The following is a 21,032-nucleotide window of genomic DNA, read 5'->3' as shown; positions in this document are numbered from 1 at the left end:
TTTTTGGCTACATGATCGGAAGGATCATACTCTTTCAATTTACCATATTTGTGTCGGTACTCTTGGCGGCCTCTGGTAAATGCGCTCCAATTCAACTTGCCCAGAGATGATAATGGAAACCTAATGTTTAGAATTTATACTGCTAGTGTCTGCACAGACTCCAGTAACAGAGCTGCCAAATAATATAACGATTTCAGACTCCATTATAGGATCCATAGGAGATGCAACATCAGGATCTGGATATCTGATTCTAACTCAACCTAACATTCAAAGAAAACCAACACCGTTGTACGGTATCGGCAATAAGGTTGAATTTGTCTGGAAATATGCTGATGGTCTTGCCATCATACCTAAATCTTTGACGTTTGCAATCATCAGCCCGTTGAAAGAGCAATTTATCATTGGAGAAAATATCCCTGGGGATTCGAAAAATTTCGTATGGGACACAGAGCTCTTTGAAAGTGATCCTTTACAGCCTAGGTTACTGACTGGCAAGTACATCGTCCGCATTTGGGACGAGCGTGGCCCAGATGCTCCAGCTGCAGTAGGACGTTTGGTTCCATATCGTCAACTCGCATTTTCAATGTATTCCAAACAAGCATACCAGGATATGGATAGTAAGTTGGACTAGATGTATTTGCAATAGCATTACTATACACCATAATAATCTCTTGTCTGCTTTTCCAGATTCATATTCACCTTCGCATTGTCCAAAATGTCATTTCAAAAGCGAAGCATCACAACTACCAAAGCATTATTTGATGGTGGTCCTATTGTGGCTATCAATACAACTGTTTGATTTTGGTCTTCTAAAGTAATCTTAGAAACTATCACTCAAAAGCAAGACATAAATATAATATAATATAATATAGTATGTAGTATGTATATTTCTATATACAAGGTGGTTGTGTACAAATCAACTGGAATACGGTGGGTGTTTCTTGGTGGAGTTGTCATTGTCTGAACAATCGTCATTAGTCGGACCTTCGATTGCTAGTCTTGAATCAGATCCAAAAGTCAACCTGTATTCGTCCAATTTCTCTTGAGCTATCTGTTGTCCGAGACGTTGTATTTCTCTGCCATGCAAGGACATCTTTTGAGCTTGAATAACGGCAGAGTGTAGCACGTCTCCAGCTGTTGTCAACAATTTACCCATAACGACTCGTACAACATTATCATACCAAAATGAAATTAACGGTACAGACGATATTAAACCTAACCGTAATCGTTAATAGGTGTACTACGTAGCGGTGTGCATATTCAAATACATTTACCTTCTAGTGTCCAGCTATCTTCCTCTCTATAAATTTTGAGCAAACCGCTATCTTCGTCTGTCTCCTTGAAATACAAAGTGACAATAGCAGGCACTTTCATCTTGACAAACGGAAAAATGCTTGGGCAAAGATTTTGTGTCAAATGAACGACTGCAATTTTGCTATGAAAGTCTCAGTTAAGAACTGTCAACTGTTTTGATGCCAACCTGTCATATACATACCCGTCAAAAACTATGTTATTGATAGATGGCTCATCTCTATTCAACGACTTCCATACCGTGTAAACACTGAGAGGTGTTCAAAAAAAATACTCAGTAAACTTCGATAAGTGTTAAACTAACACAGATCCGCTTACTTTTGTATATTCACGACCCCTTCTATGCTCATGAGAGGCGAAGTCAGCGAAGCGTCTCGAAAAAAGTAGTATTCGAACACTCGTTTCTGCCTGACGCTATCGTAAGATAGCAAGTCCCTCACTATGTCTTAAAATTTTGTTCTTGCTTAGGGTCTATTTTGCGTGTGTCCAATTTTTCTGTTCACATTTTCTTACGTACCTTGAATGAGATTACTAGATTCATCTGCTGGATCGTCTAATGTATGCGACATGAAAGTGTGGGGATTTGAGCTTTGGACCTGCTCACCTAAAACTTGTAGGGGTGTCAACTCCGACTCCTGCAAATCTCGTACACGTGTCGAGCGTGACAAGGCAATCAATTTCATCCTTGTGCTCACCCTATACACTCTTTCAATAACTTCTCATGCCTACGCCATTAGAAACATGGTTCTATGAGATTCCTCCTATAACAAGAGCATATGTTACGGCGGCATGTTTGACCAGTCTGGCAGTGGTAGGTCATGCTGCCTGCCCTTGGAAGTAGTAGCTTCAGAGTCAGCGTCCTAATCGCGTACCTTGTATTTTCAGCAATTGGAACTTGTTCATCCTATAAAGCTGTGGCTCGACTACGATAGAATATTATACGGAAATGAGGTTTGTTCTATATGATCGTTTGGGATTTCCGTAATGGTCTGATACGTTGAGCTCTTACTGATCATGTATTTGTACAGTGGTGGAGGTTAATAACGAATTTTCTATACTTTGGTCCGCTCTCATTGGACTTCATGTTCCATATATTCTTTTTGTGAGTGGTCCAACACGATGAACGGATTTCAGTGTCTTTTCGCTACGGCATTTTTCTAATCGACAAATGACATCTGTTTAGAGCTCGATATAGCCGGATGATGGAAGAAAGCCATTTTCGTTCTCGAGGTGCCGACTATGCCTGGCTGTTACTACTCTCAGCTATTGCTTTGTTGATATGCTCGGTATGTGCTATTTTTTTTCCACTTACGTATACACATGAGACTTACCATGGTGATACCACTAGATAATCGTACCAATGGCAGACATGCCATTCTTGGGATCGCCTCTGGCTTTTACGTTGGTGTATATCTGGTCTCGAAGGAATCCCTATATTCGACTGAGTTTTATGGGCGTACTTGTATTTTCTGCTCCTTATCTCCCTTGGGTGCTTCTAGGTTTCTCATTGTTGATCAATAGTCATTTGCCTATGGGAGACGTGTTAGGCATTGCTGTTGGTCATGTTTACTATTTCCTTGAAGATGTGTGGCCCCGAGAGCCACATAGCGGTGGAAGACGACTACTTCAAACCCCTGGATGGTTGTAAGTATTTCTGCTTATCAGTGCTATCACAAAGTGACTATTCGTTGACGTATGCTTGTCAACAGTGCTTCAGTAGTAAACAGAATGACGCCAACCGAGGAGCTAGATATCCCAGTGAACATATTAGATGATGATCCTCCATACACCTTTGATTCGAATACCAACAATCTCGAAAATAATGATGAGCGTGTATCTAGTCAAACAGATAATGAAATGCCATCAGCGGAAACGGCAGCTCCAGCCTCAGCAAATGAATCGCCGAGCTGAGAACAATTGCACTCAGCTTTTTGGCAGAATTTCCAATCCTAAAAACCCTAACCCCAGAAAAGTTTTTCAGATATAAAATTTGCGTTGAAAACTTTTTAGTATACCATATTCCTCTTTATCCTGCGCTTCACATGAATGACCTGAAGGTATGTATTGTACGTCTCTTAGCTTCGCGGTAGGGATGAATTGTTATGATGATACCTGCACATGTCCGATTGAGGGATCAAAGTGAAGGACCAGCTTGTTGCTTTACAGCTTCTGAGCGGGAACCCACCTTCACTCCTAAGAGATGACGACGACCGCACATAACGTCTGAACAGCTCTTCATTCCTACGCGTAAAACAATTTGAATGCTTCAGGTCATGTCTCTAACCTGCACTTCCAAATCTTTAGATCGTACGTGGATGGTTGCTAAGGCTCCAATACATGCGTAATATCAGCTCATCGAATGTGAATCGAAGGATAACTGAATAAAATCACGTAACATACATTCATACTTATTCCGTTTATACTGGGTTTTATTGCTTTGTGTTTTTGTTCTCATTTTGCTACCACGTCTACGCGATGTCGGAATTGGTGTGAAACGTTTCATAGCTATTAGCCCTCACCTGTTTTGCAAATGGGGGATTTTCAAGTACCGAGATAATCGTACTGGAGAAATAATAATTAAAAAAAAGTTTTCCAACCTGAATACTGAGTGCAAGCTGCTCATCCAGGAGCACCAATCATCTTTGATACACAAATTCATCACATCCTATTCAATAGTGCGATTGAGATTTTCCACTTTGTCCATCGAGACACACACATCAGTAAATGTTCATGCGACGGCGGATAGCTATTGTGGTCTTCGTCATCATAACCTACCAAATCATCTCGGCGCTCCTTACAAGTAGAGCCGAGAAACAACGACAATTCCTCTTAGAAAAGGAATTACAAGAAGAACGAGACCATGAACATTCTCAGACAGCGGAATTCAGCAATGTCCAGACCTTTCCTTCTAGGCAGTTCTTCGGCACTGACTCAATAATATCCGGGCAATTCGTTCATTCACCAACTGAAGCGAATACTGGTATGCCATATGATGTTTTGGCAGAATTCAAAGCTGTGTGGATAGGCATTGACGGAGAAGCAGAGGTCTACAAGCTATGCGACATCTACTCTGATGGAAAACTACCTAAAATGCATGGACAATTTCCCGTCAATGTTCCAATTAGAAGAAAGGATGTTAAGCAGGACGGCAACAAGCTTAAATTCAATATTCTTGCTGGCCATGAGATCAAGCGTTATGGAAGCTTCGAGTTGTGTATCTACGATCCTGCCGCAAAGGGTAATAATCCGAACGATAAGCCTGGTCGTTACGTTTACTCGGGTTTGAAGATTGGGGTTAGTAACAAGAGGCTGTTTCATCACCGTAACAGATGACGGATTTCTGACCCAGACTTACAGATTGATGATGTGCAAAAGTACGGCCTTTATATGATCACACAATTATCCCCAGATATTGAAGGCAATGAACTATCGGAAACATTGCAATCAATACGACTCAAATTAAACAACCCCGCCATAGCAGAAATCCACTTTTTGCAGCCAGACGAAGATCTTGCAGTTTTTCCAGACGATATTATCAGTCATCCCAAGTTCCGTTTTTCCATTGCTGGATCAGCACTCACGTTTGCCCATGTAGTGGAGTATGGAAGTCGTGTGCTTACAGGTAATTTCGAGACTGGTATTTGTGTCATAATTACCACTTATTAAAACCAAAACTAATGACTGGTTCGTTCTTACACAGACTGCCGGATTATTTATATGCCTGCAGAAGTCACGGTGGGGACATCTTTATTTCATTTCGCGGATGTGAGCCCAGCTGTGTTTTTTAGCCATCTATATGCTATATCTGCTCAATACCCATCATCGCACGAAAGCGGAACTTCCGGGGCTCTATCAACGTTCATGTTTGTTCCTTCACAGTTGGGCCAGCTTCACCCTAACGAAAAAGACATGCTTGGTGACAAGGCTGAAGCTTTTCACCGAGAATCAAGCAAACTATCACAATCTGTCAGCAGACTGGAAGCTAGCGCCAGAATCAACGGCCCCCACTTTGTTGAACGTGTTAGGGAATGGTACCCCAAGGTGTTGGTAGTTGATCCTAATCAACTCATCAGGATTTCCGACCCTGTACTAGTTAGAGGGCGCAGCGAATCGATTTACAGTAGCCCTACAACGCTCATTCATCCGGACTGGAATGACCCAACATTACTTAAAAAACGAAGCGGATGGCTTTGGTAATCCAGCCATGCTATCTTCATAGACATCTACATAACTAAAATGGAGCACATAGCCATGATTTAAACACCAAAACTTTATGTAATTTACGAGCATTCATTGGTATCTCGCGATAGATATTTAGAAACAGAGCTTGCACTATATAACGGTGCCTTGTAAGCTTATATTCAACCTAATTTGGTTCCTTTTTTTTTTTACTGTATAGAGCAATGTGGTTTATCTGAATGATGGTGGTGGCTGCTGTGGCTGCTATGAGCGTGTTCATGCTGAGTTGGTATTCTGCGTTCTTCTTCCCAGTTCAACTGCGATTCCAAACCCATTTTCATATTATGTGAAACGAAGATGTATGCCTATTGTGAGAGGATACGCGTGAGTAGGGTTACCAAAAGTAATTCAGATAACAAAGTGGTCTGCCTACCTTAAGCCAGCATCGCCCGATTTCAGCATCATATTTATCCTCAAGTCGCTCCTCCAAAGCAACAACGAAAGCTTGACCAACCACTCTGAACATTTCGATTTTGACTCCATAGAAAGCATGTCGAGATCCAAGCTCTCTCATACTTGCCTCCAGTTCACCAAGACTATCTGCTGGCTTCGTGATGTAGGAGATCATGCCTGTCAACGCTCTTGCTTGCTTCATGATATTTGGGAAAAGTTTTTGCAGATCAGGGTCTTCTCGAAATATTGCGTTGTAAAAGCATAAGCCAAATGCCAGAGAGGATGATACGTTGGCATCGTCATCCGCTAGACGGATATGTGAAACTTGATCCCAGGTTCTGCGAACTATGGCGAGTTCAGCTGGAGTAGGCTGATCTATGTGTAAATGTCCGTTGCCCATTATGATTAGACTATGATTTGGAGGAGCTTAACGAACAGCGATGGATTGAACCAAGTAGAGTGAGATAACTTGTTGTATTGGCGTCAACTACCCGTCCTTTTATAATTCCACCCTTCAGCCCGAACTCCAGTTGAGTTCGTTTACATGATGTTTTAGAATTCAGGCAACACACTGAGGCAAAACCTGTTATTTCAAAATTTGGCAAAATTTTCATGTAGATCACTGCGTGCTTGTCATCTAAAGCCTGGAACCAGTTATCGTATGATATTGAGTGCGTCTGGTTGACATGAACATGTTATCCAAACCTGAAAAGAGGCTTGATATTATTACTCTATTGCGCAACAAACCTATTCGTATGACAACAGTTGCGCTCCACTCTGCACAAATCATATATTGTGCGGGCTGCCGAAAAATGCTTGTGGAAACCCCGTCCATTTTGTTACTTGACAATGAATTCGTCCGCATGAGAGGACAACGGCTATAATTGTATACGCTCGCCAACGATCTGTACTGTTATGATAATAAGCATGCGGACTTACAACTCTGTATGGCAAAAGCAGCTCCCTAACCATGGCGCGTTCAGCCTCATAATGTACAAATCAACCTCGATGCTTTTTGCTTTTTTCTGAAAGGCGAAAATCCCAATAAAAAATTTGTCATCTTTCGAAATGACATTACGGCAGGAGTAGAATAGTTTGTTGATCGTATGCAACTCCGGCAATCAATCTTAATATCGGCGGGCTGCCTTCAATTCAGCTCGTGGCACTTCAGTTGCACTAGGTTCGGATTCGGTATGGTATGGTTGTTATTATTTTACTTTTGAGAAAAATTTCTATTTTCTTCTCCAGAACATTATATTATATATGTAATGAGGGAAGTTTTTTATGCAGGATTGAAAAGTATCAATCTTCATAAAATGTAATTTTGTGGATTGAATGGTCATAGTTACTATATACCATATGTTGTATATGCATGTTAGGCGTCGTAGCAAGCGAGATTTTTGAAAATAATTGTGTTTGGTATAGAATCGTAATGATTTTTGGTGAAGGCGCATATTGGGAAAATAACTACGCTTCCGACCAGCCAGGTATAGTGCAATCATTCCAGTTGATTTCTGCTGAGCCGTCTTCAGGCTTTCGACCCCAAGAAACAAAAACGTTAATGAATGCTTTTGTCTCATTCATTTCTTCATGAGCGGCATTCCAGAGTGAAGTATATTCTTGGCTTGTCCACCCAAGTGCTGGTGCTAGCCACGGCTTCGCCGAGTTGATAAAAATCTGAGAATTTTCGCGCCAAAGGTTACCTATAAAAAAAAAATATTCAAAACCCAGTCAGAAGAGCGCGCGCTATTGTGTACCTGCTCCCAATGGCACTCACCAATATAGTTTTCTTCTTGGCTCCAGTCGCCCACAGGCATTGACACATAGGATCCAGATATGTCCGTCATCCCCGAACATCTTAATAATTCTTGCAGGTCGGCCGCAACCCCTGCATCAAAGCCTCGGTCACTGACGACTTCAAGTGCCTTCTGAGATACATGGATTGCTTTAGGCCCATAACGCCGGCCGGGAAATTCTATTTCTACCAGCTCAATATATCCACCAGGAGCTAATACTCGGACGGCTTCTTTAAGCACTTGCTTCCACTGGCTCCTCGTATAAGCAAATGCCATGTGGGCTTGATGGATGTAATGGAAATGATCGTCGGGGTATAATATTCCATTTAAGACGTTGCATTCTTCAAACCGGATATTGCTAACTTCAGAGTTATCGCTCGTGGTTTGAGACGCCGATGATAGGCTTTTCGCATTGGACGATAGATTATCAGACGGAAGAGATGTAGACGAAGCAGAGTAAGGTCGAGGAGCCAACCGAGTACCTTGATGTAATAAGAAGATATCCGCAACGTCTATGCCAACCACGTTGGTCTTATGATAATCTAAGGCTATGTCAATGGCCCAGGCTCCAACTCCACAACTGAAGTCCACAAAAGCGTTAGCCACAATTTGAGAGGTCATACAAGATAACGCCAGACGCAACTTACCCTATGTCCAAGACTTTACAGCCTTTTTTCAGCAGGCTTGAAATGGGGGAAAGGAAGCTCCTGTCAATTCAAATTTTGGAACGTTACTTCTCGTTTAGCGCGTGAATTTAATTTTCTTTTTTTAATTTTTTTATTGTACCTGCCAAAAGCCCACTTTAGGACATAAGCTTGCATTCGTTGACGGTCCTGCTCTGGCTTGTCCACGGGAAAGAGGTAGCTACTACCCTGGTTGGAAGTTAGTACGCCGCGTTTAATTTGGTTGGTTTAGCGTGAAAGACAACAACTTACTTGTGTGTCGGTGAAGCGACGACCTTTGATCCACTTGAAATTAGCAGAATGTGCAGCATCGTAGCTGTTGTCCTCTGACACACCAGTCATCAGCAAGTTCGGTAACCGGGATTCATCGTCATTGTATTTCTCATTGGTCAAGTCAGCAAACTGAACAGCTTTTTCCTTGCTACTGCTCTTGCTTTTACTGCTTGTGCTTGGCGCACGCTTTCGCTCTTTCGTCTTTGTGGGCTTCAGATATTTCGGTATCTGACGAGTTGTGAACGGTATACGTCGACCCTTTGAACAGGTTTCGTCTTTACTCTTTTGATCCGAGTTTACGTTGCCCATAAGTGTAGAGAAGAAACGTTAAAGACGGAACCATGGTAACCTTGACTAGCATGATAAATTGCCCATTTAAGATTCAAATGTTATACAGCCACCATTTTTTCGCTTCCGAAAGAACAATGTAACCAAGTCTGTCAGGTCGTGGTTTGTTATAGACAAGGCAAGTACCACAGGGTTCTTCCGAAATTCAGGTACTTTTATAGAAGGAGCATGCCTAGTTTGAAAGTATGCGCGGTCGCCACCATTTCTACTTCGCCTTAATTGTAACACTAGTGGAAGAGTGTGGAAAGTAAAGAAAAAAAATAATTGAAAGTTTGAAAATTAAAATGGGGTCCTGCCTGCTTTTTACGTTCACGCGGCAGACAATGATATCGGCGACTTACGCGTTGAGTACCACCTTTCGTCGACAGCCTGCTGTTGTGACTTTCCATCGGCGTTTGCAGGACTTTTCTCACGCATCGCCCTGGCGGTTTCCTAATACCCCCGTTATTTACACACAATGTTCGTTGGATCTCTCCCAATTGACAAGCGCTTGGAGCGATATACCCCTTATGAATTCACGGCCGATCTGTCTGAATTAAAAGAGGGCGATCGTGCCGCCATCAAACCGCTGGTTCAAGCTGCCAAGATCATTGACAAGATTTATATTCGTCAAGCATGGGCTGGTAACGAGCAGCTCAAGAAAAAATTGGAAGAGCTGGGAGACGAGAAGCTTCTCACTCTCTTCAACATGTACAAGGGGCCATGGGTAAGTCCAAACGAACGCGAATTAAATGATACCGCGCCTGTATCATTAACCCTTTCTTAAGGCGAAAGAGGATGATAATGCGCCATTTGTAAAAGGTGTGCCAGCTAGACCAGAAGGTGCCAATTACTATCCCGAAGACATGACTACGCAAGAGTTCGAAAAATGGGTCGAGACACTTGGGCCTAAGGAACGTAAAGAAGCAAAGGGCTATTATAGCGTAGTTCGCCGTGACAAATCTGATACCTTGCATACTATTCCATATTCCGAAGAATACAAGGATCTGTTGGAGTCAGCTGCACGTCATTTGAAGGAGGCCGCTGAGTTGGTGGTGGATGAATCGCTCAAGAAGTTTTTGACATCCCGTGCTGATGCATTCGCCAGTAACGATTATTTGGATTCAGAGGTCGATTGGTTGCATATCAGCAAGGACTCGGCATTGGAAATCACCATCGGTCCTTACGAAAATTATACTGATGAACTTTTTGCCCTGAGAGCTGCTTACGAATCCTATGTTCATGTTAGAGACTTTTACTCCTCAAAATTATTAGAAAAGTTTTCAGATCTTCAATTTGTTGAAGATAAACTTCCTATCCCTGATAAGTACAAGAACAAGGAACTCGTGGCCGCACCTATCGTGGTAGTTAACCAATTATATGCTGGTGGTGATGTTGCTGTTCCTACTACGGCCGCCTATAATCTCCCCAATGATGAAGAGGCTATCAAGCGAGCGGGATCCAAGCTAGTTCTCATTAAGAATGCTCAGGAGGGCAAATTCAAGCACGTCTTGACACCTATTGCCAAATTGGTGATTGCAGAGGATCAACAAAAATACGTTGTCAGTCGTGCCTTCACCACCCACGTACTTTTGCATGAAGTCAGTCATTCCAACGGACCTCATCATACACAAGAAGGCGATACAGTGCGATCTCATTTGCAAGAACTTCACTCAGCATTTGAGGAAGCTAAAGCAGGTATGAAATGACGACGATCGGCTAAGTGTCGGCAATATGCGCTAACGGCTTGTTTGGTGTCTAGATATTGCTGCCCTGTTCGCAGCTTCCATTTTTGTAGAAAAAGGCACTATTGACGATGTCAGTAAGGAAGAGTTCTGGGTAACCTTCTTGGCATCCGCATTCCGTTCCATTCGTTTCGGTATTCAGGAAGCACATGGCAAAGGTCAAGCAATGCAGTTGAATTATCTTTTGGAGAAGGGAGGCTTCGAAATTGATTCTGACGGCCGCTATAGAGTCAACTTTGACCATATAGAACAAGCCGTTTCTGATCTCACCCACGATATTCTTATCTTGCAAGGAGAAGGCATCAAATCGAAGGTGGTAGATTTTGCCAACAAATATGCAAAGAACCATCCAGAGACCAAGAGAACACTCGATGCCATTGAAGAAGCTGGTAAGCATCCACTCCCTCTCAACGCTGCAGCGTAACTACGGTATCTAATGAAATCTACTTTTCGTGATTAGGTATTCCCATCGACATTAGACCCTTGTACCCAATCGATGCTTAAGAAAGAAGCACAAAGCAGATTGCACGGTTCACTTTATCGTTTTGTTTTTATTTAATGCAGTGTGATAATATAGCGGTTACGTTAGAATAAACACAGGACGGTGATTATGAAAGCCAAGAAACCGAATTTTGCGTCGATCATTTTGCCTGCCGTGCTCGCAGAGTTGGATATAGTAGGAACTGAAGCAGCAACAGATGAGCTACTGGGGCTGACTCCGCTCATGGACGAAGATACTACAGTGGGCATGGCCGTGGGAGAACTGACGGTGGTCATAATAGAGCTACCAGTAGGCATGGAAACAGTTGTCCCCGACATAATGGAAGTACTTGGTAATGTCGTTCCAGAAGATACGTTATCGCATACGCCAGTCTTTACGTTCGGACAACAAGGGTCTTTGACGATAAACGTACAGCTGTTGGGACATGATGCTGGGCACTGTGGAACAACAGCGGGTGCAGTACATGCTTTAATACATACTGTTGGAACTGGTGTGAGGGAGAAGCTCGTTTGAGCAAAACATTGCGTGAAGAATAAAAAGGCGACCAATACCGCGAGGGAAGCTTGCTTAAACATCGAAAAGAAAAAGGGAGAACAGGTGGAGCTGCACAAGCTTGGCCATAAAACGGCGCTCGACGAATTACATTTGCCCCGATTAGGCACAGTTTTCCAATTGAAGGAAATGGCAAAGGCGTCCACTGCAGACTCTGGAATGATTTAGCTGTAGAATCTTACAAACCTGGCTGGCTCAATCGCATGGAAAGCGCACTTCAATATTGCTCCATAAACTTGGGTCAGTCAAGCTGCGCTTTCAACAGACGCATTGATTTTCCACTCTTTCCGGTTTACCTGAAGGAAAACGACATACAATCTTCAATGGTGTAGATAGTTTTATTATTAAAATATGGCCGGGGGGCTCAGTGCTTCTGTAAATATGTTATCTTCTTACTGCATTGTTCTTGCTTACTGTTGATATAAAACATATCCTACAACCTTGGCAGATGAACATGCTCGCTGCTTATGTACAGTTCAACCAAGTGAAGTTGCTAGGCTTTTCTGCCACATAATACATAGAATTCAATTATTCCTTGATTGGATGTATGGGATATGAACACTGCATATTTTTTTGGCTTGCTCATATGAAACTGTTTGAGTGATCTGCAAAGAAAATAAAAGCAGTAATGAGCTGAAATTTACCAATACTTTGATCAAGCAATTTTTTCTTTTTTCCAAAGTCGATCGAATGGGCAAGAAACAGACAACCAGACAAGCGGAATCAACGCCGGAATTGACATCAAGTCAAGTGATCGCACGTGTAGTAGGTCCTAGAGGAAAAAACATGCACGAAGTTCAATATGCAGATGGTCAAACTACTCTCGCCGTTTTGCCTCCACGATTTCGCAACTTGATCTGGGTCAAACGGGGTCACTATGTTGTTCTGGATCCCGAAGCAACTTCCAGCGACAAAATGGGCGGCGAAATCGTGCATGTTCTCTTCCCCGAGCATGTCAAGGATCTACGAGCTCAAGGCAAATGGTAAGTCAATGCAGATCACAGCGTAACGATTCCAGTTGACTTGATTTTGACATTTATGATCGCAGGCCGGAGGAATTCAACACCAAGTCTAACCCCACACCAAGTTCTCGATCGAACGATATAATCTCGGATAGCGAAGAGAACAGTGATGATGATCTTTTCGTTAACAATAATCGACCAGTCATGGAAGAGACTGACAGTGACAGTGACGACGAAGACAGCGAGGAGAGTGGCGACGACAATCACACAGAAACACAAGCTTAAAACGTCCGTATCCCAAGACACATCGCATTTTTGCATTTTTCTATTCGCATTTTCTCCCATCGCATTGCATTGTACAGCATAGAATTTATATATTATTTTTACACTATCATTTCGCATATGGAAAGCTTTTAGTCAATCTACGGCTTGTCTATGTGGTGTGGAAGCTGTGTTTCCTGAATAAGTTATGTACAACCGAATATAAAGAAACCTGTAGAGTCATACTTATGTACAGTGGCTGAATGTTGCGCAAGTTCATTAGGCAATGAGATGGGTTGGGGAGTACTAAAGTAAGTGATAGCGGCCCTCCCTTTCGTAGATTTGACCGGTGTTGAGCAAATAAGCGAGCAAGTCCTCGACCTGCTCAAAATCCAGACCTGCCAGAACAAAGTCTTTCAGAGTGGCGCCATCTTCCTTTATCATATTCATTATTTGTTGAGTTATATCTTTGCCGACTGGAAGTAGTCCCTGCGAGCTGTAGCCAAAGTTATAATCTTCGGAGATAGCACTGCTAGGTTCGAGTTTTGGCTTCTTGTCGATTTGATTCATCAAAGTATCCAATTCTTCCGTCACCAAGAACGAGTCATCGTAGTTTTCATCGGTGGCAGGTTCTTTTCTTTTAGACCCGAGTTCTGTAAGACTCCTATCCATGTCTTGAGGCTTAGCAGGAGATGCAATTGGCATGACCTGAACACCTCGCCGGCGAAGCGAACAGCTTTGAGATGAAGCCGACACTTGGCTTGCAAAAATGTGATCTTTCTTTACCGATTTGTAATGGAATTTTCTCATCTGCATGACCCGCAGAGAATGTACGACTTCTTGAGTAGGATCAGCATGGATATTAAATCTGTCAATGGAGGGTGCAGGCAAAATCAATAAGAATGGTTTAAGTTCCCTGGCGCGTGGGTGGATCTGCAAGCAAATTACTGTACCCTATACAGTGCACTAATCTGCAACCATTTTGAATTTGTGTCCTTCCAATTACGGTGACTATACTGCCTACTTTAAGGAGTTCAGCGTCCCCTCGGTTTCGAATTCGGGGAGGACAAATAATGCTAATGGTGGCGGTTCCATCGTCTATAGTAAACTCGGTAGGGACGATGGACTCCTGTTCTGTGTCGAAAACTTGATATTCATCAGGAATAGGTGATACTTTTGTTTCCACTATGGTGCCGCAAATTCTATATAAAAAAAAAAGATAAAGTAAGTACTCAGCTCACCAATATGTTTGATTCATAACCTTGATACTCCACACGACCAGCATGGAATTCCATGTACCTGACATTTTGAAACTCTACACTTGGTGAATCATTAAGTTCTAGCTCAAAACGGAATCCACTATCACTGTCTGTTTTATGTGGAATGGCATTGAAGATGTCACTAATGAATACCAAAAGGCATGACATTGTCCGCAATGAAAGTCGCGATCTCGCAGCGTGGCAGGTTCACAGTTGGTCACAAAATTTTCTGATGTTACACACGTAATCAAAAGTTTGCCCGTTCACTCGCTCAGGAACCCCAAGCGAGAGAGAAAGCACGGAAATGCGTAACAGTACACTAATCCTATACTTTCGGCTAGCCCACATGCATATTGGTATCGTGCTGCATACTCTACAAATTGAATTACGTACAATGGAATCTACTCGAGTTCAATGATAAATAGGATTGAAGAAATGAATTGGATAGGCAATGTCATGGCTTCTGCGAACTGTATAGAGGAAGTGTCGTCCGATCTGATCACCACTCAGAAGAGGTAAGAGTGGATATGAGAATTCACTGGATGGAAATGAAGGATGAGCGATTTGAGGAACTGGTGTAACGTATCTGCATTAACAGCAGCAAGCATCTAGCAGTAACTGGTATGGTACTTGAGGGTTGAAATTGAGAATCAGGCATGTCACCTGAGAAGAAGTAGGCTTTTGTCGATCGAAAAGCAAGAGGCACTTGAAATTGCCACGCATTTTTTTGCCACTGATGCAAAGTACTGGAATGAGTTGAATGACCGGCTGTACGTTGTTGGTTATCTGATAGAAACAGCAGTTTTCATAGAATCGCGAATTGACCACTATACCCACAGGAATTATAATTTTCTTGTGTAGCGTCAGCACCATACAAAGTACAGATCAATACTCAGTCTTCCTTATTGAGTCGATTGGAAAGTTGGGAATATAGTCTGAGTGCAACCACTAGCCTCTAACCTTGTGGGACATTGAAAAGTATCACCTTCGCGAATGCCTTTTGCGGACGAAGGTAAACCAATGGTTTTTCAATCTAACAGTTGGTGTCAGGTTGTTGTGCGCTTGAAACACCTTCGTTCAACGTATATATTACTGTCATTTAAGCTTTTGTCGCCCTGACTTATCCTCTTCCTTTTCACTGTTCTTCCTTTAAGGACCCTTTCCTGCCACCTTCCCTACCCCCACTTCCATTCCTTGAGATTCGTTACAACCGACGTTGAACGTCTCCCCACATCCTTTCTTTTTCCAGGCCCTACTTATCTGTTCTGAATTTTTAGTTCGAACTCGTTCAATTTAACTGCTCAATTCCTACTCAATCTCTCTCCTAAACCCTAGCCATGGTATTCAAAACAACTATTATCGCAACCACTGTTGCTGGCTTGATGGCCTTGTGCAACTTGCAGCTGGCTGTAGCTGAGCCCGTGAAGGCCAGAGCTCTCGCAGAAAGAGCTGCCCCTCGCCCCAATTACTATGATCTGTATGCCAACGAACCCGAAGAAGATGACGACTTCGAACTCGTTGATGAAGACGATACAGTTCTTGACTCTCGCAGCCTCGACAAGCGTGACTCTTTTTTGACCAAGCGCAATGCCTCTTGCTCCAAGACATATAAAGGTAGGGACTCGATTTTGAACATCTATTTAATCCTGTATTTTTTATATAAAAAAAATTCGTTTCATTGACCATACATTATTGACCACTGTTCATTTCTGCTTCCAGTCAAGGATGTGGACAACTGCATTAAGGTTGCCAAAAAATTCGGTCTTTCCTTGACCGAATTCTATGCTCTTAACCCCAGTGTCAACAAGCATTGCTCCAACCTTCTCACCGGAAAATCCTAGTAAATATCCCAAACAAAGTTGAAACACCACTGATATAATGAAATTGATTCTAATTGCATCATATCATCAGCTGTGTTGCTAAGAGTGCACCTGCTGTGACTTGTACCGCTGAGCATTCAGGTAAATTATCTTCATAAATTGGCTCCTCAGATATACTCCATTGATCACTTGAATCTAACCCTGACAACCCAGTTTCTGGCTCTGACAATTGTATCTCTGTTGCGAAGAAATACGGTATTACTCTCAGCGAATTCTATGAATGGAACCCCAAGGTCCACAGAGGAACCTGCGATAATCTTGATAACGGAAAGAAATAGTAGGTTGTCCAAGTATCTTTCTAATGGATCTTTAGACATTATAACTGACACCTTAATCTACCAACAGCTGTGTCGCTGTCAGTGGTTCTTCTAAGGCTGTCCAGGCATTTGGCATTGTTAGTAAGCCTACATCTTCCAAGAAGTCTCGCCATGCTCAACATACTAGAGCTAAGAAAGTTGCCAAGGTGACTCCTACTACCACTACTGAGGAGGCTAAGCCTACTGTTGCTAGCCATGATAATTCCGGTCTCCTCGGTTCTAAGAAGACCGTCCAGCACTCTAAGGAACAACGCAAGTTGCTTCAAAAGTCTAGTGCATTCACCTACTACTGGATTGCCCATTCCAAGGACTACAGCGGCGGCAAGATGGTCGAAGTCAAGACCTGTGCTGGAAAGACCATCGCCAAGGTTCAGCAATCATACGCTGATGCTCTCGTCATGGAAGGAACTGGCCAAGTTGGCAACAAGGTTATTAATCTCGGTGGCTGCTCCTGCAACGGTTACAAGTGCTTTGAAGTTCTCGACAAAAGCAGCGACCCATATGGCTTGACTGCTTACGACACTGCTTTGAGACCTTACATTACCATCGCTTCCAACGATCTTCCCAAGCATAGCAAGATCTATGTTCCATCCCTTGTTGGCTGGAAGCTTCCCGGTGCCAAATATCCCCACAATGGTTGTCTCCTTGTTGATGATCAAAGCTGGAGTTTCAACGGTCGTCACATTGACTTTTATGTCTACTCCATGGACAACTACAACACTCTCAACCATGCCAATCCTTTGACTAAGGTCGACATCTACGAAGGTGGCAGTTGCAAGCTTCTTAATTACGTGTAAACTAATTTTACATGTCTTAATTAAATGCTATAAAGAGACAACGAACAGCCTATAATCCATGATGTATCTCGATGCGTTCTGAACAGGTGCATTGTCCCTTTTCTATAGTATTACAATAATGTTTGTATTCATATGACATTTTGTTTGTGTATAAGTCGTTGAATAAAATATCTGGAATACATTCACCTATGTCACTCCCATCACATCAAATGCAAACATGTAGCGATACGCATATCAGAGCTAGTAAGGTAATCTACAATTTTCATTGCGGGAGAGCTGTCTATAAGGAAACGATGACAAGACAAATTTAGGAAAAAATTTGGCAATACCAGCAAAAATGGTGACACTCCTGGCGACAGGATCGCACTTTTTAAACGATGGAAATGATATAGGTGGTTTTGAAGAAAGAAAAAAAAAAGGAGGTGCAAACACCGTCTTCAACGGTGCCGTCTAACGACAAGGTAGTTCCTGCGCCAATATCAGCGAAGTTAATGCGTTTATTGCTTGTCTTGTTCCAAGTGGGCAATGAACTTCTCTAAGTCGAAGTTGGGGCTGTCGACATCGGTGACAACAGCTGCAATAAAGTACCATATGATGAGAACGCAATGCCATCTCGCACATGTATGCACCAAACCAAAATATATATAAAAAAAAAGTTACCTGAGCTGTCGACGGCAACAGCGTTGAGCTTCGCGTACTGTTCTCTGGCTTGCTCGATAAGTCGCTCCTTGCGCTCGTATTCGTGCTTAACCTTGTTCTCGGCTTCAAGCTTATGAAGCGAACGGTTGTGGACGACACCATAGAGGACACCCAGACCGAGCGCTGACCAGCGGCCGACCTATTGAATGAACAAGGGGATAAATATTTTTTTGTTTTCGTTTTTTCCATTGGGTTGATGCGACAACTTTCTCTTTGCTAAAACAAAAGCAGAATTCCGGACACATTCCATTTTTGAAACACACAAACGTATCTGAAGAATGCTTACATTAACGAAAGATGCGTTGACCATGATCAGGGAAATGATAGAGGATAAAGGAAAGTGCTTCTTTGTTGGAAAAGGCTTGTTGACAAAACAGGTCTGAAATTTTCGACGTCACAAATTAGGGGGTCCCTTCCGACTTTCCTTGCAACTAAAAAAAAAGGTCCCCGAGCAAAGTAGTTGTTCACTGCTGAATCAACCACGATCTCGAAAATTGTCCTGTACTTCGGTCCATGTTCATCCCAAGGGGTGTGAAGCGAAAGCATTCCAACGCGATTTACTCTCCAGACGCAATTAAGCACGCTAAGCCTATTTCTTTCGCTGAACCACCTAATTCCTCTCCTGGAGACATTGCAAGCAACCAACTAGACAAGGCAGTAGCAGATAACGAGGACCAGCAGAAGGAAATTAAAGACGAGCATTCAAGTCAAAAAATAGAAGTCGATTCTTTAGAGCACGGAATTGCGGTGCCTTTAATACCAAGCGATCCTACAATTGATGACGACGAACAAAGCGATGATGAAGATCAGGAACCCATTAAACAAGCCAGCATAGAACAACGATTTCCTTTGGATGGCGAACCTTTGTGCATAATTTGCGGCAGATATGGCGAATATATTAACGACACTACTGAACGTGATGTTTGCAGTATGGAATGCAAGATAAAAGACATCGCTAATTACGCTCGGAACCCCACAAATGACCCCATTTGCCAAGGCATTGCATATCCGCAATATTCAATCGCTACCAATGTGCACGCCAAACTTACAGCATACCATGACTCACCAGAGGTTTCTATGCTGCACCCGAAAGCTATTGAGGCTATGAGATCTGCTCATGATATAACAGTGGAAGGTCAAAACGTTCCTCGGCCTATAACCACATTTGAGAGTTGTCAACTGGATGCGACCTTATTAAAAAACATCAGGGCAGCAGGATTTACAAAACCTACATCTGTTCAGATGCAAGCTCTACCTGTTGCATTAGCGGGAAGAGATATGTTTGTGTCAGCTCCGACATCCAGCGGCAAAACAGTGTCGTATTTAGTGCCAATGATTACACACTGTCTATCATTAGCGAAAATGTACGGGACCGGGCAGAATTCCCATCCACTTGGGTTGATTGTTGCACCTACAAGAGAACTATGCGCACAAATCGAAAGTGTAGCGAAGCAACTTGCAGCGGGGTTGCCTCATATGAAAACGGCTCTTCTCATCGGTGGTAATCCCATCCCCAATCAAGTGTATCGCTTGAAGCAAGGAGTTCAAATTCTAGTCGCTACACCTGGACGCATGATAGAGTTGTTAAACCATCATAAATCGGTACTGAAGCTTGAAAACATCAAAATGATGATAATGGACGAGGTCGACATCATGTTCAAGATGGGTTTCAATGAGCAAATTGCTCGAATTTTGAATTCACTGGTAGATCCTGGTATCCGACAAACATGTTTCTACTCTGCTACTTGGGAGTCTGAAGAAGTGATGCGAAGAGCCTGTCGAAAGCACCTCCGTAATTCGATCACTGTGCATGTTGGTAGGACGAAAGCTCAACCGAACAAGCATGTCAAGCAGACCATCATGTGGGTAGAAGATCAATCCAAATCCAAACAGCTTATGTCCATTTTGCGCGATCCGAAATATTATGAACCGCCGATCCTGATATTTGTCGACAGCAAGCTTGCCACTGAATTGCTTGCACAAGCTATCCGAACCAAGTGTGGATTCAATGTACTGGCTATGCATGGTGACCTTTCTCAACCAGAGCGTGACGAGGTTTTGCAGCAAGTTCGGCAATCCACATGTGATATCGTCGTTTCTACTGGAATTTTAGCTCGTGGAATTGATTTACTAAATGTCAGAATGGTGATAAACTACGACATGGCAAACACTGTAGACGAATACATACACCAGGTTGGACGTGCTATGGTGACTGGTGCACACGGAACGAAGCAACATACCCGTAAGCAAGGCTGGGCCATTACATTCATCAACAACGTAAGTCCTGATGAAATGAAAATGTTTTGAACGTTTTTCTCATGTACTCATACTTTCAAACAGGAACATAGATATTTATTTCGTGGGTTAATTCAAACATTGATGCAAGAATACCAAGGCGAAGTGACTCCGCTCCCTCTCCAACTGAAAGCCATAATGTGACTGTCGCCAAAACGCGATATCTTTCGCTGTAAAGCACGTCGATCGAATCCTTTCTGTAACATAAACCAATCGCTTATAATTCCGTTCCTGTAAATAATGGTATAAAGTCAGGCACAAATGTATAATAATTTCGAGTATCGTCTATTCAATATGCTCATTTCTTAGCCACCTCGAGGAATTTCTGCTGATGAGAAACGACGACGATTGGAGAGTCTGTTTCATGAAACAGTGAGTTATGCGAGTCTCAACTCCACACAATGTGCTATCTAACTTAATTACATATATTGGCATAATTAGAAACAATTCTACCAGCTGAAGGAACTGGAAAAGATAGCACCCAAACGGCAAATAGGTACTTCATGAATAACCGCACCATTTTTGACGTGAGAGATAATTAACCGACCGTCACCCAGTCGTACAGTCTGTCAAAGATACCCTACAAAGTTTAGTGGACGATGGGCTTGTAAATATGGAAAAAATTGGTAGCTCAAATTACTTCTGGTCATTTCCATCTGCTGCGGCTCAAACGGTATGTGCTCCAGAACCGCCATTCATCGAAATATACGCTAATCATTGAGCACCCGAATAGAAACGAAA

The 21,032-nt window shown here is 42.7% G+C and overlaps 14 protein-coding genes across 14 annotated transcripts; 8 read left to right on the top strand and 6 right to left on the bottom strand.

Annotated features, from left to right (window-relative positions):
• Positions 1-11: 11 nt before the first annotated feature.
• On the top strand, positions 12-631 carry K450DRAFT_273656 (uncharacterized protein; the record flags this gene model as incomplete). The annotated part of the gene is made up of 2 exons (XM_051593089.1): positions 12-75; positions 147-631. The coding sequence occupies 2 exons, from the start codon at positions 12-14 to the stop codon at positions 629-631; spliced, it is 549 nt and encodes a 182-aa protein (XP_051442679.1).
• A 208-nt stretch (positions 632-839) lies between these two features.
• On the bottom strand, positions 840-2,314 carry K450DRAFT_251207 (uncharacterized protein). Its single transcript, XM_051590684.1, has 6 exons — positions 2,007-2,314; positions 1,829-1,921; positions 1,630-1,756; positions 1,496-1,561; positions 1,275-1,435; positions 840-1,215 (listed from the first exon to the last, which is right to left on the bottom strand). The coding sequence occupies exons 2-6, from the start codon at positions 1,878-1,880 to the stop codon at positions 917-919; spliced, it is 705 nt and encodes a 234-aa protein (XP_051442678.1). The 5' UTR covers positions 1,881-1,921; positions 2,007-2,314; the 3' UTR covers positions 840-916.
• K450DRAFT_251204 (uncharacterized protein) lies at positions 2,001-3,709 on the top strand. The gene is made up of 6 exons (XM_051590683.1): positions 2,001-2,122; positions 2,197-2,262; positions 2,340-2,413; positions 2,495-2,597; positions 2,660-2,955; positions 3,021-3,709. The coding sequence occupies exons 1-6, from the start codon at positions 2,033-2,035 to the stop codon at positions 3,220-3,222; spliced, it is 831 nt and encodes a 276-aa protein (XP_051442677.1). The 5' UTR covers positions 2,001-2,032; the 3' UTR covers positions 3,223-3,709.
• A 228-nt stretch (positions 3,710-3,937) lies between these two features.
• On the top strand, positions 3,938-5,696 carry K450DRAFT_251199 (uncharacterized protein). Its single transcript, XM_051590682.1, has 3 exons — positions 3,938-4,605; positions 4,669-4,933; positions 5,012-5,696. The coding sequence occupies exons 1-3, from the start codon at positions 4,036-4,038 to the stop codon at positions 5,506-5,508; spliced, it is 1,332 nt and encodes a 443-aa protein (XP_051442676.1). The 5' UTR covers positions 3,938-4,035; the 3' UTR covers positions 5,509-5,696.
• K450DRAFT_251194 (uncharacterized protein) lies at positions 5,697-6,436 on the bottom strand. Its single transcript, XM_051590681.1, has one exon. It carries the CDS (start codon positions 6,341-6,343, stop codon positions 5,885-5,887), a length of 459 nt encoding a protein of 152 aa, XP_051442675.1. The 5' UTR covers positions 6,344-6,436; the 3' UTR covers positions 5,697-5,884.
• Positions 6,437-7,131: 695 nt separating this feature from the next.
• K450DRAFT_251192 (uncharacterized protein) lies at positions 7,132-9,259 on the bottom strand. The gene is made up of 5 exons (XM_051590680.1): positions 8,675-9,259; positions 8,526-8,611; positions 8,387-8,446; positions 7,721-8,319; positions 7,132-7,646 (listed from the first exon to the last, which is right to left on the bottom strand). The coding sequence occupies exons 1-5, from the start codon at positions 9,002-9,004 to the stop codon at positions 7,411-7,413; spliced, it is 1,311 nt and encodes a 436-aa protein (XP_051442674.1). The 5' UTR covers positions 9,005-9,259; the 3' UTR covers positions 7,132-7,410.
• A 202-nt stretch (positions 9,260-9,461) lies between these two features.
• On the top strand, positions 9,462-11,312 carry K450DRAFT_251188 (uncharacterized protein). The gene is made up of 4 exons (XM_051590679.1): positions 9,462-9,749; positions 9,811-10,720; positions 10,785-11,156; positions 11,228-11,312. Exons 1-4 carry the CDS (start codon positions 9,501-9,503, stop codon positions 11,269-11,271), a joined length of 1,575 nt encoding a protein of 524 aa, XP_051442673.1. The 5' UTR covers positions 9,462-9,500; the 3' UTR covers positions 11,272-11,312.
• K450DRAFT_251186 (uncharacterized protein) lies at positions 11,166-11,933 on the bottom strand. The gene has a single exon (XM_051590678.1). It carries the CDS (start codon positions 11,842-11,844, stop codon positions 11,353-11,355), a length of 492 nt encoding a protein of 163 aa, XP_051442672.1. The 5' UTR covers positions 11,845-11,933; the 3' UTR covers positions 11,166-11,352.
• A 521-nt stretch (positions 11,934-12,454) lies between these two features.
• Positions 12,455-13,209, top strand: K450DRAFT_251183 (uncharacterized protein). Its single transcript, XM_051590677.1, has 2 exons — positions 12,455-12,804; positions 12,870-13,209. Exons 1-2 carry the CDS (start codon positions 12,512-12,514, stop codon positions 13,066-13,068), a joined length of 492 nt encoding a protein of 163 aa, XP_051442671.1. The 5' UTR covers positions 12,455-12,511; the 3' UTR covers positions 13,069-13,209.
• Positions 13,210-13,267: 58 nt separating this feature from the next.
• On the bottom strand, positions 13,268-14,478 carry K450DRAFT_251180 (uncharacterized protein). The gene is made up of 3 exons (XM_051590676.1): positions 14,344-14,478; positions 13,998-14,246; positions 13,268-13,912 (listed from the first exon to the last, which is right to left on the bottom strand). The coding sequence occupies exons 1-3, from the start codon at positions 14,469-14,471 to the stop codon at positions 13,351-13,353; spliced, it is 939 nt and encodes a 312-aa protein (XP_051442670.1). The 5' UTR covers positions 14,472-14,478; the 3' UTR covers positions 13,268-13,350.
• A 1,162-nt stretch (positions 14,479-15,640) lies between these two features.
• Positions 15,641-17,297, top strand: K450DRAFT_282441 (uncharacterized protein; the record flags this gene model as incomplete). Its single annotated transcript, XM_051593433.1, has 5 exons — positions 15,641-15,917; positions 16,023-16,143; positions 16,215-16,264; positions 16,337-16,460; positions 16,529-17,297. 5 exons carry the CDS (start codon positions 15,641-15,643, stop codon positions 17,295-17,297), a joined length of 1,341 nt encoding a protein of 446 aa, XP_051442669.1.
• Positions 17,298-17,383: 86 nt separating this feature from the next.
• Positions 17,384-18,347, bottom strand: K450DRAFT_251171 (uncharacterized protein). Its single transcript, XM_051590675.1, has 3 exons — positions 18,283-18,347; positions 17,958-18,135; positions 17,384-17,871 (listed from the first exon to the last, which is right to left on the bottom strand). The coding sequence occupies exons 1-3, from the start codon at positions 18,304-18,306 to the stop codon at positions 17,795-17,797; spliced, it is 279 nt and encodes a 92-aa protein (XP_051442668.1). The 5' UTR covers positions 18,307-18,347; the 3' UTR covers positions 17,384-17,794.
• A 117-nt stretch (positions 18,348-18,464) lies between these two features.
• K450DRAFT_251169 (uncharacterized protein) lies at positions 18,465-20,663 on the top strand. The gene is made up of 3 exons (XM_051590674.1): positions 18,465-20,273; positions 20,337-20,534; positions 20,601-20,663. The coding sequence occupies exons 1-2, from the start codon at positions 18,510-18,512 to the stop codon at positions 20,433-20,435; spliced, it is 1,863 nt and encodes a 620-aa protein (XP_051442667.1). The 5' UTR covers positions 18,465-18,509; the 3' UTR covers positions 20,436-20,534; positions 20,601-20,663.
• K450DRAFT_177470 (uncharacterized protein) lies at positions 20,604-21,012 on the top strand (the record flags this gene model as incomplete). Its single annotated transcript, XM_051584265.1, has 3 exons — positions 20,604-20,663; positions 20,733-20,787; positions 20,849-21,012. Coding segments are annotated over 3 exons (279 nt in total), but the record flags the coding sequence as incomplete, so codon positions are not given.
• Between the last annotated feature and the right edge of the window lie 20 nt (positions 21,013-21,032).

The sequence above is a fragment of the Umbelopsis ramanniana genome, assembly GCF_025399195.1.
Source record: "Umbelopsis ramanniana AG unplaced genomic scaffold K450scaffold_47, whole genome shotgun sequence".
NCBI lineage: Eukaryota > Fungi > Mucoromycota > Umbelopsidomycetes > Umbelopsidales > Umbelopsidaceae > Umbelopsis > Umbelopsis ramanniana.
The sequence above is the reverse complement of the archived record's forward strand: the minus strand, read 5'-3'. Positions and strand labels throughout refer to the sequence as shown.